The sequence below is a fragment of the Phocoena phocoena genome, chromosome 5 (genome assembly GCF_963924675.1).
Source record: "Phocoena phocoena chromosome 5, mPhoPho1.1, whole genome shotgun sequence".
NCBI classification, from domain to species: Eukaryota; Metazoa; Chordata; class Mammalia; order Artiodactyla; family Phocoenidae; genus Phocoena; species Phocoena phocoena.
This window is the reverse complement of record NC_089223.1, coordinates 68675839-68690344: the sequence shown is the minus strand read 5'-3', so window position 1 is coordinate 68690344 and position 14506 is coordinate 68675839. Positions and strand designations below refer to the sequence as shown.

Genomic DNA, 14506 nt, shown 5'->3' with positions numbered 1-14506 from the left:
GAGGGAGAGAAGAGTCCAGGAGGCTCAGAGCCACGTATGCCCGCCTCCTTCCAAATGTGCCCATAAGATAGGTCAGTGGCGAGCAGTGAAAGAGCTTGAAGTGTTCCTCCCGGAGCTTGTCTCCCGGGGAACTGGAGTGGCAGGTCTCTTCCTCTACGGCAGTATGAAGGGTGGGGAATGATTATCTCACTGAACAGTTATTCCAAAATCAGCAACGCTTTAGGAAATCTGTTAGGCGGTGTCTGCCCTAGAATTCCAGTGTGTCAACATGTTCATTTGCCTCACTTCCTTCTGTTTCAAGATTTGAAAATCTTCGATGTCTGGATCATGCCCAACTCAGATGTCAATATTTCCTTGTTCAATGAGGCAGCGTCACCACTGCAGGTGCTGAAGCAATGCCCATCATGGCTCCTTGCTGCTTCTGAAGACGCGAAGACACACTGGCCGCTTTCCCCGTGGATATTATTTTGGGAAAGCTGTGCTGATTGTGGATATCAGGATCCCCTGGGTGTCCTTATATGGCTGAGGCAAAGGGAAAGCTACTCTTCTCCTAAGGGCAGGGGTTAAGGAGAAGCCAACCAGAAACTTGCTGGTGTCAGCAGTGATGTGGTTACTACACACCCACCTCACCAGGCAGCAAAATCTGGAGGGTGGAGGACGAAATTTCATACCTCTGAAGAAGTGCTTGTGCGTACCATCACACACACAAAACCACACACACACACACACCCTGGAACACCAGCTTTTAGGAAAGGTCCTAGACTATGTAGGAGAGAGAATGGAGATGGGCAATAACAGTTGTAAGACATTCCTTATTTTTCCAAATAAGGAACACGGTAGTGTTAATTTAACTATACGGTAACGATATCAGCTTTCGTGGGTAGCTGCAGAAAGGGATTCATTATTTTACATATCAAACCATTTAAAGCTATGATTTCTAGTCGATGACAGAATATTTAGAGGGATTTGCACAAACTAATAAACTTCATGCAATTTATAAGTACCTCTGAGCCTGCACCAAGGTTAACCAAAATATCTTAATAAAATGTACCTTGTTTGTCGTGACTTCTCCTTAATGAGGAGCATCTCTATGCTTCATTGGCTAATTCTAAATTCTAGCAACTTGTTTACTTAAGAGGGATTTCTTAATGATGCATACAGTACAGATCAAGTGATTCCGTCTTACAAGTATTTTCTTCTGCCTGGAATATTCTCCATAAGCAAAATCTGTCAAAAATTAGAAACAAGCCCTTGAGATTACCTAGTGAAAGCCTTTCATTTATGGATGATGAAACTGAGTTAATAACAAAACCAGGATGAGAACGCAGATTTCAACTCCCAATCCTGTGTTCTATCCTTTACCCATCCTTTAAGATTCAGTACAAGCCCCACCTCCTCATGAAGCCTTCCAGGAATCCCAATGATTTCTCACTTTTATGCACCCCAATCATGGTCTATACTGTATCATTTAGCATTCGGTTAGAAGTCTTGTCACTTTCAATATTATGTCATATTCTTGTATCTCTAAGGAGACTATTATCTCAAGGACAAAATCCATGTTCGAGGATTCTCTTGACTGTTCCACAGTACCTAGCAAATCACATGCATCACCTAATCTTCTAACTTACTTGTCCCATCTCTAATGAATCCAGGACTTTGCTCCTTGTCACTTCAACCCTACTGTCCTCTTTAGTAACATAAACTTCCATATGCATGACATTTTTAACCATAGATTTACACTATATTATACATATATATACACACACACACACACACACACACACACACACACACACACATCCTTGACAACTAGCACTGTAGCTGGCTCATAGTAAGCGTCAATAAAGGTTTGGAGAGAGAGAAAATTCTTGAGGTCACTATGATCAGGGAAGGTACACAGGTACACAGAGGAAGTAAAATGTTAAATTGAGCCTTGAAGAAAACATATTGATTAACGTGCAAGGAGGAAATAAATGATACTTGAGACAAAGAGTATCCTATGTTTGAATTCCAAATTGGGTACTTATTGTTTGTTAAATCTTAGGCAATTTACTTAACCTGTCTGAGCCTCGGCTTCCCCATCTGCTGAACTAGGATAATATTATAGATTTCGTAGTGTCTGAAAAATAACTGATAAATTACACAGTAGGATTCGATAAATAGTAGTTACTAACAACAGTAACAAAAATTAATAATAAATCCTTGAATAAAGAAGCCAATAGATGTCCCAAGTGAGGGCACAGTGGGTAGCCTAGTTAGACTACAGCAAAATGCTTCACAAAGGGAAACGATGATAGGTGAGAATGGAGAGCCAGAGGCCGGATTCAGTCACCATTTCTTTCTCCAACCAACTTGAAGCTTAAAGCTATCAACCGCATCACTAAATTCACTGCAGGATGTGATGATGGCCGAGGACTGTGAAGCGGTTCATTCTTAGTACAAAGCACATGGGCATTGAATCAGACAAGACATGGGTGGTAATCTCAGGTCTGGCACTTACTGGGGCATAAACTGGAGGTGGTTTGTTGTTGTAAGTGTTAAACAAGTAATATATGTGAAGCATCTACCATAATGCTAGGCAGATGATGGACACGCAACAAATCTTAGTTATCTTTTCTTTCTCTCATTTGTCTTTGCCTCTTCCCAAGCTTTTCTCTAGCTCTCTCTTTGTCACCATGTTCTTTGCTTGCCTACCCAAACCTACGGCTTTCAACAAGGGTTTACTGAGATCAGTGTCATTAGAAAGCATTTAAAAGCACGGACTGTAAGTCGGGCACTGTGCTAATAACTCTAAATTTAAACACAGCTGCCTGTATTGTCCTTGGAAGTATTTCAAATTCGTTTGTATGAATGAGCCATGTCCCCTCCAGGTAAACCAGATGCAAAGGAGATCAGCTTGAAGTTAAAGCCACATCATAGGCCAAAGGTGCTCACGATTCCTATAGTTCCAAAAGTGTTTATCTGGGCATAGCATAGAGAAAAACCAGGAAACCTGGGCTAGGTATCACTGGAATGGTAGGAAGCAACAGTGAACAACAGTGGAGACACAAAAGTCAAAGTACAGCCAGGCATGTCCTTTCAACCCACGCACCCATCACACTTCTGGCAAGTTAGCCAGAGGAAATAACTATGGATATGCACAAAGACTTAGCTAAAAGGTTTTCTTTGCAGGCCTGTTTATTTAAGAGTATAACAGTAAAGCAAGCCTTAACATCTAAAAATAGATTGATTCAATTATGGTTTATCCATATAATCTATGAACACACGCTGTCACAGAGGAATACTTATTAATTTGGAAAGATGACCAGGCTATACTATTAACTGACAAAAGCAGATTGCAAAGCAAAATATACTAGGTGAATCTGTGTTTTTAAGTATATATGAATAAAAAAAAGACTGGAAGTTTAGCAAGATATTAAAAATAATCGACACTGAAGGTGAAATTATTAATTTTTATTTTTTGTTTCCTGATTGTTTATAGTTTTGAATGTTTCCATATATCACTTTGTAACAAAATGCCATGTATATAAACATATATATGCTATTTTTTCAAATACCTATGGCATTTTTGTTACAAAATATATGTAATGTATTTATATGGCTTCGATAAATGGTTTTTAAAAACAAAAATTTTTTTAAACAAAAATTACATATTTTATATATAATGTATAAAATTATATATTTAATAATATACTACACATACTGTTTTGTGAGTGGAGATAAATGGTGGATGGATGAATAGATGGATGGATGGATTAGATTAGATAAATGGTAGATGGATGGTAAATTAGATGATAGATTAGATCATAGATAAACAGTAGATTAGATGGATTGATAGATGATGGATTCGATACATAGCTGGTAGATAGATGTCCAGGAGGCGCACAGAGCCAGATGTCTAGCAAGACGGTGTGTATTGAGTGCCACGCAGTATCAACAGTTACAGGTTAACCAAAACGAGCGAACGTCCGGGCAGCTGTGCCTGAGCCCGTCTTTTCTCCGTCAGGTGGACGCCCACGGCAACATTCTCCTCAGCACCCTGGAGATCAGGAACGAGACTAGCGGCTCGGAAGTGCTCACGGGCGGGAGCGACCCCAAGGCCACCATGTACTCGTACGACAGCGCCAGCATCCAGTACCGCAAGCCGCTGAGCAGCCGCGAGGCGTACGGGCGCGCGCTGGACCGGCACGGCGCCCACAGCAAGGGGCGCCTCCGCAGGCGCGCCTCGCAGCTCAAAGTCAAAATCCCCGACTTGACTGATGTGAATTCCATAGACAAGTGGTCCCGAATGTTCTTCCCCATCACCTTTTCTCTTTTTAACGTCGTTTATTGGCTTTACTATGTACACTAAGTTCAGTCCCCATGGTTCCTTAAACGACTACTTTCCTCTTCTCTTAGTTTTTAATCCCACAGGTCCCCAGCAGCGGTACTGCTGTGCTTTTTGAGGTAAGAGATTCAGTCATCCAATTGGTTTTAGGTCTTGCATATCAATTTTATTACTGCACCATGTTTACTTCCAAAAAAAAAAAACTCTATTTTTTTTTCCAGTCTACTGTGGTCCAGGTTACTGGCTCTTTCAGAGCTCTGTTAATTGCCATGTTTACAAACAAATACACACAACGAGAGAAATTGATAGGCAGATCTTTAGCAGTTCTATCCGCCCTGGATTTGACTGATTATTTTTTAAGTAAAAACGAAAAGAGGACCCAGCTCTCTGTGTGCATGGCTTCCTGGTCAACTGTAACGATCTCATGCTGCCAAAAAACAACACAATTTCCAGGATCTCAGAAGACAAAACAAAGCCATTGATAAGTTACAGATTTCCAGGAAGAAGGGAGAACAAAAAGGAGCCTAGAAGAGGAAGGAAGACTCCCCTCCACCCTCAAGCTGCCCCAGGTCCACTGTAGGAGGGGGTCCCAGCTCCACGGAGGAAGAGGGGGAGACTGGCAAGCGCTGCCCCAGGTCGTGCAATCCCAATCTGCCATCTTCACCTCACCTTTAAGCTGGATATTCTGAAAAATGCTTCTTTCTCAGACTTCCAGGCAGATTTAAATCAACATTAGAATCCAACCTGGTAGCCACTGGGAACATTTTTCTTTTCTTATTAAGTATAAGGAGTTTGGGGGGCAGTGACCATCTTTAAGCTCTTTCAAATGAGCAGCGCTGAACTTACTTCCTCAGCCTGGAATCACTTGACGCTGTGTCATGAAGCCATGGCATCACATTGCCCTCGTTCCTCCTTTAGAGAGATTGAGAGAAAGGCAGCGGGGGGTGGGGTGGGGTGGGGTGGGTGTGCTTTGAAGAAGAGGGTGGTAAGAAATTTTTGCTTGAGAAAAATATTGCCCTTTCCATGAGGAAGGCAAGATTTATGTGCTGTGAAAAGGGTGCCTGGGCAGTTACCTGAACTGCCAAATCTTTAATCAAATAGTATATATTTCTTAGCCTTCCAGAGAGCAGTATCTAATGGTGACAAGGTAGCTGCACAGTGCTAGTTCCTCAGCTAGCATGTTATGCCTCTGCTCTCTGAGCTCTGCATTCCAACACAGGAAGTGAATGCTTCAGGAAATGCACATATACCCATTTTGGTATCATGCTCCTTCAACGCCAGATTTCTACTTTAAAGAAAACCTTCAAAACAGCAAAACCACAGAATAACAACAACATCACTGAGCCTTCAAACATTTACAACAGCTCTGAAAGTATAGCCCTTGTCTACAGTCGTTACTGCTTCTGCCTTATCTCTGCTCATGGATTACTTTGCCCATGGTACAAGGAGCATCCCTCAAGAGCCCAGCACACAATTCTAACCATATCCAACCAACTAGAGTCGAGATTCATCTCATTTTATGTCATTAAAGCCTCGTTATTTTTGTGTATGTGTTCAGCCTGAGCATATAAGAATTCTGTGTGTTCATTTTCAAGACTGAGTGAAACCCAAAGTCGGCCAAACAGTCATGAAGGCGATTTGGGACCTCATCTATGGATGTGATATGAGTTGAGGTAATAATAGGGATGATTGCCTCTGTTTGACGATCTGGCTTTCTCCCTAAGGCTGTGATGAGGGCCCATGTTTACAACAGCATCAGCTGCTAGAGACTATAAACTTAATTGAAAAGAGGAAGCTGAATTTCTACAGATAAACCCAAGGAGAGTTCTGAGGTGTTCTTTTAGAAAGCAAGAGGAAAAGAGAACCCCCAAATAAACACACGGTTATGCTATAGCTAATGTATGTTAGTAAGAATATAAAAACCCTGCTTTAACTGGAAAAATTATCTCAGTGGTTTTATGAGAAATGAATCGGGCATGGGAACCAAATTTCATTTAAGTTTTCAGTTGTATAATCACAGTTCCCTGGTCAAGAAAATCTCCATCCTCTGGGGATGAAGCAATCCATTTCGAAACTCTGTTTAGTTAGTTCTTTGGCAGGGTGAGATGCTTTTCCATCGTGAAATGCCCAAATAGACTAGAACGTGGCCATACCAGTGATTGTAAGGTCAATATTCCCAGTGACTACCCAGGAACCACTGTGTAGCCGTTTATTTTGAACACAGGAAGTGAGGCTTTTGGCTGATACCTAACAAGAATTAATAAGTCAAAACTCTTTTAAAAGTTTTTAAGGATGAAATGCTAAATCAGAAAGTCTCTGTTGATCTGTGTTCCATAACAAAACAGTTTCTCTTTATTTACCTGTTTAGATCGTTCTTCTTGGAGAAGATTGAGCATAGTTTTTTTATTATTATCTTGCCTTAAAAGTCTAAAGAATTTGATGCTTGTAGTTTTAGATGTAAAGCATCTCTGAGAGAAAAAGAACGTTTTGAATTCTTATCTTTTATCCTTTGTAAAATGTAAAACTTAGTAAGCCTGAATCTACCATCAGGCACGAAATGGTGTCACTGTAGGCCCTCCTGGATGTAGACAGTCACAGCTAGCACTACACAAATTGTGTTACATAGCTCTGGTTTTAGAGGCAATGGCAGCCAGAAAAATGGAAAAGCTGCCATATTTCTGATTAATAACCTCTGGCCTCACTTCCTTCTTCCGGACACCTCCTAGCCAAATCCTCCCCAATCTAGTTCCAGGCTGAACAGTACACAGAAAAAAATCCTTCCTTCTCTGCCTCTCTACCTTGTCTTGCCCAAACTGATGACATAAAACATAAAAATTGCTAGACATTCATAAGCGCCCTCAACCTGGTCCCCATTCCTGAAAGATTCAGATCGCTACATTTTAGAGGGGTTACTGTTTAACCATTTGGGGGTTGTCTTCTTTTAGCCATAATCTCCTGTATTTAACAGAGTGGCAGCAGAGGCTGAAAACTGCACGGACGCACTCTCTTATGCCACAGTCATGTCCAGGGGACCCCATGTTCATAAACTGTGAAACAGACTGAGTCTTAGACTTAACCTGTAGAGACCCAGCAGAAATCCCGTCACTTATTTGCCAATGATGACTTCACACTCATTCCAACCAGTCATGTTTCTTGACTTAAGATATCAGGGGTGACATGTGCATTACCCTCACCAGCTTTGTGAGGCCAAGACCCAGGTAAAGACATATTTTTGGCTTGAATTATCCAGGATTGTTGCCCCCATCCTCTCCATTGCCAAATAGAAACAGCAGACTCGTTGGTAGTTCTGCTGACTAAAGTGTTTTCACATATACCGTCTTTACTGTCCGTTACAATCAGTGAAGGATCTTGAAAATGCAAAGAGAAAATGTGGTGCAGAGAATAAAGTTTGTTTTATGGATCCAAGGATAGGCTTTCCTTAAAAAGCATTACGTACAATACACAGAAATGTTGACCAAATCCCATCTTTCTAAAATCAATGACTGCTTTATAAATATTCACGTCAGAAAGAGCTCAGTCAAAATTTGCCGAGTGAAACAAACAAACAAACAAAAGATCTATTTATAATGTTAGAAGGAAAAGCTCTCCAAGATTTCTTATATGGACAGTTTTTAATAGTATTTTACAAAGGGTGATGTGCCACAGTTGTTTTTTTTTTTTCCCTGAACAAATATAATCAAATATTTATCCCAGGAGGGAGGGTAAAGGAATGTGCAAGCATTTGTTCATGTTGGTTCATCAGCAGTTACTGGGATGAGGAGGACAGAAAAAGGAACAAAAATATCTGTTGCTTGAAAGCAAACAGTCAACACAGAGGTCAAGTTGTTAATGGAATGTAGAATATTATGTAAACTTCCTTGTAAATTCTGTACATAGTTCATGGAACTGTTCCCTGTGGCGTGGTGGTCCTCAGCTTTTGGGTGGATGTTTGAAAAATACGAGCATTGTAAATAATGTAAGCTTACAAGGCACTCGCTTTTATTCATGAAGTGAAATGACTAGTGATTTGGGTCCAAACCAGAATCTTTTTAGCTCTTGCTCTTTCTCTGACATTGTGTGTGTACAGTTGTGTAATTCTGCCAGGTGTCTGTGATCACTGCCTCATGCCTCAACCCCGCTGAAAGGGACTGGAGCTACCAAGAAGTCTGCACACCCCTGGGGCTCAGGAACAGCACACCAGCAGAGACAGGAATCTTAACGAGCTGCTCCTGGAACCATGCCATGAAAAGTTTGACGCGTTTTTATCAGTCACTTGTGGCTACCCATGTATTCGGATACCAAATTATCCATGCTGTTGAGGGGGTCAAGAATAGAAGACATGATCAAAATCCACAGGGAATCCAAAGCTTCATTTGCACCAATAGCTTTAGCTTGTACCTTCTTTCCTTCCACAAGTGTTCCCAGAACTTCTAATACTTTCTAATAGAAATGGATGGATGGTTGATCAGGGTAAACAGTCGAATGCGCAAATGATGGGAAGGAGAAAAGGAGGAGATAGCCAGCGACATTGATAACACCAACTGGCTGATTCATGCCTGAAAGATCCAGAGGTGACCATGTCACTGTTTTTGAAGGGTAAAAAGAAGTACTGGTATAAATGGACTGGGTATTGACAAGTATTTTTCAACTGGGGGCCTGGGATATGTTTGGTATGTGCTAGTTAAACTTAAAAGAGAATCTGGCAATTAAATGTTCTCAAATATATTTCTCCCAAGTCCTGGTATTCTTGAAAAAGTCTTCGGAATGGTGGGATATTATGCCATAAGATGTGTTTCCATGCAGACTGGCAGTCCCAGAGAGGGTGATGGTATCCACAGAAATTCAGAAATTCTAAGCAAGTAGGGAAATAGATTGGTTTCTTAGCAACATTTGAGAGTGATCAATGTCTTTCTTGCAGGTAAGAACTTAGCAAGGCAAGGCTTTTATTGCCAGCATTTTAAGTGCCAGGAAGAGTGCAGGGAGCCATCACTGTAAGACATTTTGGCTCCAAAATGTGCCAAGTAGGGTCCACAATCAACTGAATAAGAAAAAAAGCCCTGTTGTAACTAATCAAGTCATTTTCTAGGTCCAGAATACATTGTGCTTTTGCTTAAATCCTGCTTTTTCCAGGTAACTGAAATCAACTAAGCTGACAGAAAACTCCACTGTTAGAGGCTGCAACTTCACAAACATTTGAAAGGAAATCCTTTTCAATAGAAGAACTTCAAACCAGAAAATACTAAGTTCCTGGAAGGATAAGCATAGCTTTGAGTTTGTTTTTATTTCTCCAAACCAAGAATTTCCTTACTCGAACTGAAGAGATCTAACAGTTGTTTGTTTTGTTTCGGTTTTCCTATTTCAAAAAGTCCTTGGTACATCAAGGGACTGGCAACCATTCCTAATTGGCCCCTAGATACTTTGTCTACCCTGGAACAATCAGCACTCATCACCAAGGCTTCAGTAGGAATTCAGTGTGGGAAAAGGAGGTATCTTTCTGAACCAGTTGGCAAAGAAAACCATTCTCATACCTGCATTTTCTCTCCTGAAGACAATAGAAAAATAATCAATAAAAATTGTTTCATAAAAGAGAGGCCAAATAACATTATGCATTTGCCTAAAGTACACAGGGTCACAGATTCACTAACTTAAAACAGCCCCAGTTAGAAGCCAAAGGATAAATAAGAGCAATCAGTATTGCTGTCTGGCTCCTACTTCTCCCTGGGTTTTCTTTTGAAGAAAAACAGGGAAGGGGGAACATTTTCCAATATAATTTTTTATAGGTGAAAACTATTCAAATACGATATGTTTATGCATTTTGCAAGTCTGGCAACGTGAAACAGATTACCTCTTTTGTTTCATTCCTTTCTGGCACCATACATCATCCTGACTCATGCCTTACTTAACCCAATGAAATCAATCCCTTTCTTTTTCCTTTCTCATTTCTAAACCTCATAAGCTGTCTTGCCCATGAATAGCAGAAAGCTTAAGCTTCTTTGGACTTATACTGCGTATCTTCAATTGAATCTACAAAAGCAGTGAATTTTAATAATTTCCCCAAATTCCTACTCCTATTGCCTTTAACAGAACGTTAGAGGTAGCTACTGTATAATCACAGTAGCCTCTTCTGAACTGCCTTGGGTTATTTTTCTTTTCTGCTTTTCTGTCCCTTATATACAGAATACACGTTTACCTAAACCTTCTCCCTCCCAGTCTAATTCAAAATGAAATGGAAATAAAAATCATAAGCTCAAACCTAAGAAAACTACATTATCTACACTAAAGTTTGAAGATAAGACCATCTCCTTACATTATAGTTGTAATGTGGTGAAATTCACACTGTATCAATTCTTTTTCATCAAACTGGTTTGTGTACTTCTTCAGTCTTAATTGTATGCCATTTAAAAATCTATTATTATTCCTCCCAGAATGGCTAATCATTTACACAGCACACCATTAGTTACAGACTGTCCTCTAGGAACTTGACCTAATTCATCCTTTCTGTATCTGATTCCTATCACAGATTTCCACTTCTATGCATTACCCTACCCACTCCTCTTCAGCCTTCTAGCAGACATTAAATACAGTTAGTAACTGGACAGGTCATAAGGCAAACTGTCTAAGCTGCCCCTATAAAATATGTGGAACATCTTTTTCCTCCAGACAACATTTCTATATTTAGAGAAAGTTCTCTAAACATATACCAAGCAATGTACAGCTTAACCTTAAAAAGTTAACTATAAATGAGCTGCGTGGTGGGGAGAAGGAAATTATAGTGAACAGCAGACACCTTGGAATTAGGATTTTGTGACCTGGGCTTTATGCTGTCACTATCACAGCCTAGTTGTGTGACTACGGACATTCCACCAGATGACCCCCAAGTCCCCTTCCAGTACTAAATTTCAAAGGGAATTTTAAAGAGATTCATTTGTGTAGGAGATTACCAGAAAGATACAGGAGTCTCATGGCCTCTGTTAACACAGCCCCACAAATTTAGTTATATCCCTTGTTGCATGTCTTTGGGAGTAAGCCATCTGGTGTAAAGGGAACTGAATTCGAAACTTGTTCACAGTCCTCTAAAAATATATAGAGAACATAGAGTTAAATTTTCAGGCAAGTGGCAAAAAAAAAAAGTTTATGATTTTAGTAATCGTCTACACTACAATAGTTCCCTCTAAAAGCACTGAAGAGTCTCATATAACATAATCATCGTGGTCTCTATTTTCAGATATCTGAAAGATGTTGATCCCTTAGACCATTCTCTCTAACTCAGTCAGGAATGGCCATGGAATGCCCCTCCTGAGTGGAAAAGCCAACTTCTAAGCAGCATCTGAGCAGAAACGCTATTGCAATGCCTTTCCATATTCCTTCCCATCCTAGACGCCATCACTGTCCTGTGTCCTGTAAGGGGAATAGCAGGTATGATTGAGCTCTCAGGCAAGAGGCAGCCACCCATCTATTGGAAAAGATTCCAGGTCTGTTACCCACTCTCTCTGCCCCCACTTCTCCCACCTCTTCCTATCCCCCACTTAAATCATTAAATCTGTCAAATGTTTTAGGCACAGCTATGGCAAAACTGAAAGTTTACTTATTAAATTGCAATCAGCATTTCTAGCTATTCACATTTTTAAAGATGCATCCTAGTGTCTGAGCAAGATCCCTAATGAGATTCCTGCACACAGATGTTCATAACTTTTTTTTCCTTTTTTAAAAGATACCTTCCGTCTCTAAACTTTCATGATTCTCCTGAGAACCCCTGACCATTCAAAACTGTTAGGAGAGTGCCTGGAAATTCCTCCCTTCCACCAGAGGCCATTCTATGGATGAGATGGTCTCTTTTTTGTACAGTTATCCTAATATTCTGCCCCTCGACCTCACACACCCCACAAAACCTTCCTATGTACAGATGTATTCATTACTCCTCTTAAAAGTAGTGAGCTAATAGTTTTCTATTACTGTTTTCCTATTACTTTTTTCCTAGTGATGGTTTCATATTTAATTTCATTTTTTTCAAAACAAGGAAGCATTCCTAAGTCTTCAAATTTTCACCAAGTTGAGATTAGTACTTACTAATATGTATATCAATTAGGATTCATTTAAGTGCAAGTAACAAAAGATACAACTAAAAGTAACTTTAACAATCAAAGTGTTATCTCATATAACAGTTAGAAGTAGCACAGTTACTGGGTTAATTATTTCAATAGCACAATGATGTCATTCAGGACTCAGGCCCCTTCCCTAACCAGTTCTTAACTCTGTATGTTATCAGCAGCCATTATGGTTGCAAAGTGGCTACACTTACGCACTCATATCAAGTGGAAGAAATAAGGGAAAGCCCTGCCTTGGATTTCTTTTTAAGAGCAAGGACATCTTTCCCAAAAAACTCCCTCAACAGTCTTCTCTGTTGTCCCATTGGCCAGGGTTGGATAACACATCCATTCCTGAACCAGCCTCTGATAAGAGGAATGGAATTATCATGATTGGCTTACAACACTAACCCCAAGCTGCCCAGTGTCTGGGAAAAAAGGAGGTGGGGTGGGGAATATGTGAACAAAAAGAGGGAAGGGGGCTTCCCTGGTGGCGCGGTGGTTGGCGGTCCGCCTGCCGATGCAGGGGACACGGATTCGTGCCCCGGTCCGGGAAGATCCCACATGCCGCAGAGCGGCTGAGCCCGTGAGCCATGGCCGCTGAGCCTGCGCGTAACGGGAGAGGCCACAACAGTGAGGGGCCCGCGTACAGCCAAAAAAAAAAGAGGGAAGAATGGCTTTTGGGTAGATATCCAACGATGACTGTCACACATTGGTCTAAGGCATCAAAAAACACTTTCCCACACATTATTTCCTGGTTTGACCTTCACTACAATGCTGTGAAGTTAAGATGACAAAACCAATATGTAGAAATAGAGGCTCAAATAGGTTAAATGATTTACCCAAGATCTGATAACTAGTTAGTGATGGAGTTAGTATTCAATCTCAGTTTTTCTTGGCTCCAAAGGCAAAGCTTTTTCTACTCTACTACACTGCCTGGATTTAATCTGTTTAACCTGATGATCCAGGTTGTGGGTAGTTCAAAGATGAGTGGAGAGTAGGAGAAGAGAGAGTGATTTCCTCTCCCAGTATGTCGATACTGTGCCGAGTTAACACTCTTGCTCTTTTCTGTAATCCTTCCCCATCCTTCCTCCATCCTCCACACAAAAGTTTTTCATTACTCTCTTGAGGGCAAGTGTAGAAGGAGTAGCTTGTACAACATCTAAATAGCCTGAAGCGTGCCCCAGTTTGCCTGAGATAGTGCCAGTGTGTAATTCTCAATAGATAATTTCACTCAAAATTGTCCATTTAGATAACGAGTTATATAGTCACGCTAATTACGAGGTCTCGTGATTCCCATACCTGGAGGATATGGGAAATATTAGCAAGTTAATATTAACACCTTGGAGAAAGTATCTTGGCTCCCTATGAATCTTTTATTCATGACTGACCTCAGTCTTCTCCATCACTCATGCTCACTTCATTTCTCATTGTACCCCTCACTCAGCTTCAAGCATGCTAATCCTTACGCTTTCCCTACCCTTCCACTGCGGCGGCCACCTATCATCCCAAAATGTTCTCGTTGCTGTGCTTGAATTTTTACATTTTATCTCCAGCTCAGCCTCCTCCTAACGCCTCCCTAATGAATCAGGCCAACATCAACCAAAAAGCCATCATAAGCAAACTTCCCTCATTCTGTTCACTCTCCCTCTCCCCTTCACCCTCAATTCTTGTGGCCATTTTGTCCAAAGATAGTTACTTCATTTGTGTATTTTCCAGTAGTTTTGCAAATAGATGCTCCACCTCCCTAAATAAAGCGTAAGGTCTTTAAGGGTAAATGCCCCATTTTCTAATTCTTTTGCATTGCCCAAAGCATCTATTATTCTGTCCATTGTAGAGAATCTGTACATGCTGACTGAATAACCTACGTTGCTAAATGTAGCAACAGAGAATGTCCATAATGGACATTACTTTCAGAATTATAGATAATACCTTGTAAGGCAGGTGTCCCTGCTACCCTCCCCCAGGTTATTTTAGTCCCATTGAGCCTATGTCTGCAACTTCTAAGTGGATTTTTTTTAATGCAGCTAGAGTTACAACTGAACCCAGGTTAGGGTCTGTGCCGAGTGGTCACTGAGATTTTTTCCATTGTTTA

At 40.7% G+C, this 14506-nt stretch overlaps 1 protein-coding gene across 3 annotated transcripts in view; it reads left to right on the top strand.

Annotated features, from left to right (window-relative positions):
• The window catches only part of GABRB1 (gamma-aminobutyric acid type A receptor subunit beta1), a 404556-nt gene extending 398652 nt beyond the window's left edge, over positions 1-5904 (top strand). For 2 of the 3 annotated variants that reach the window (XM_065877180.1, XM_065877178.1), the window contains exon 9: positions 4007-4351. In XM_065877180.1, coding sequence (XP_065733252.1) covers positions 4007-4351 — 345 coding nt within the window. Of the gene's footprint in view, positions 1-4006 lie in introns of all 3 variants that reach the window. The other variant, XM_065877179.1, reaches the window with a different exon arrangement.
• The last annotated feature ends 8602 nt before the right edge of the window (positions 5905-14506 follow it).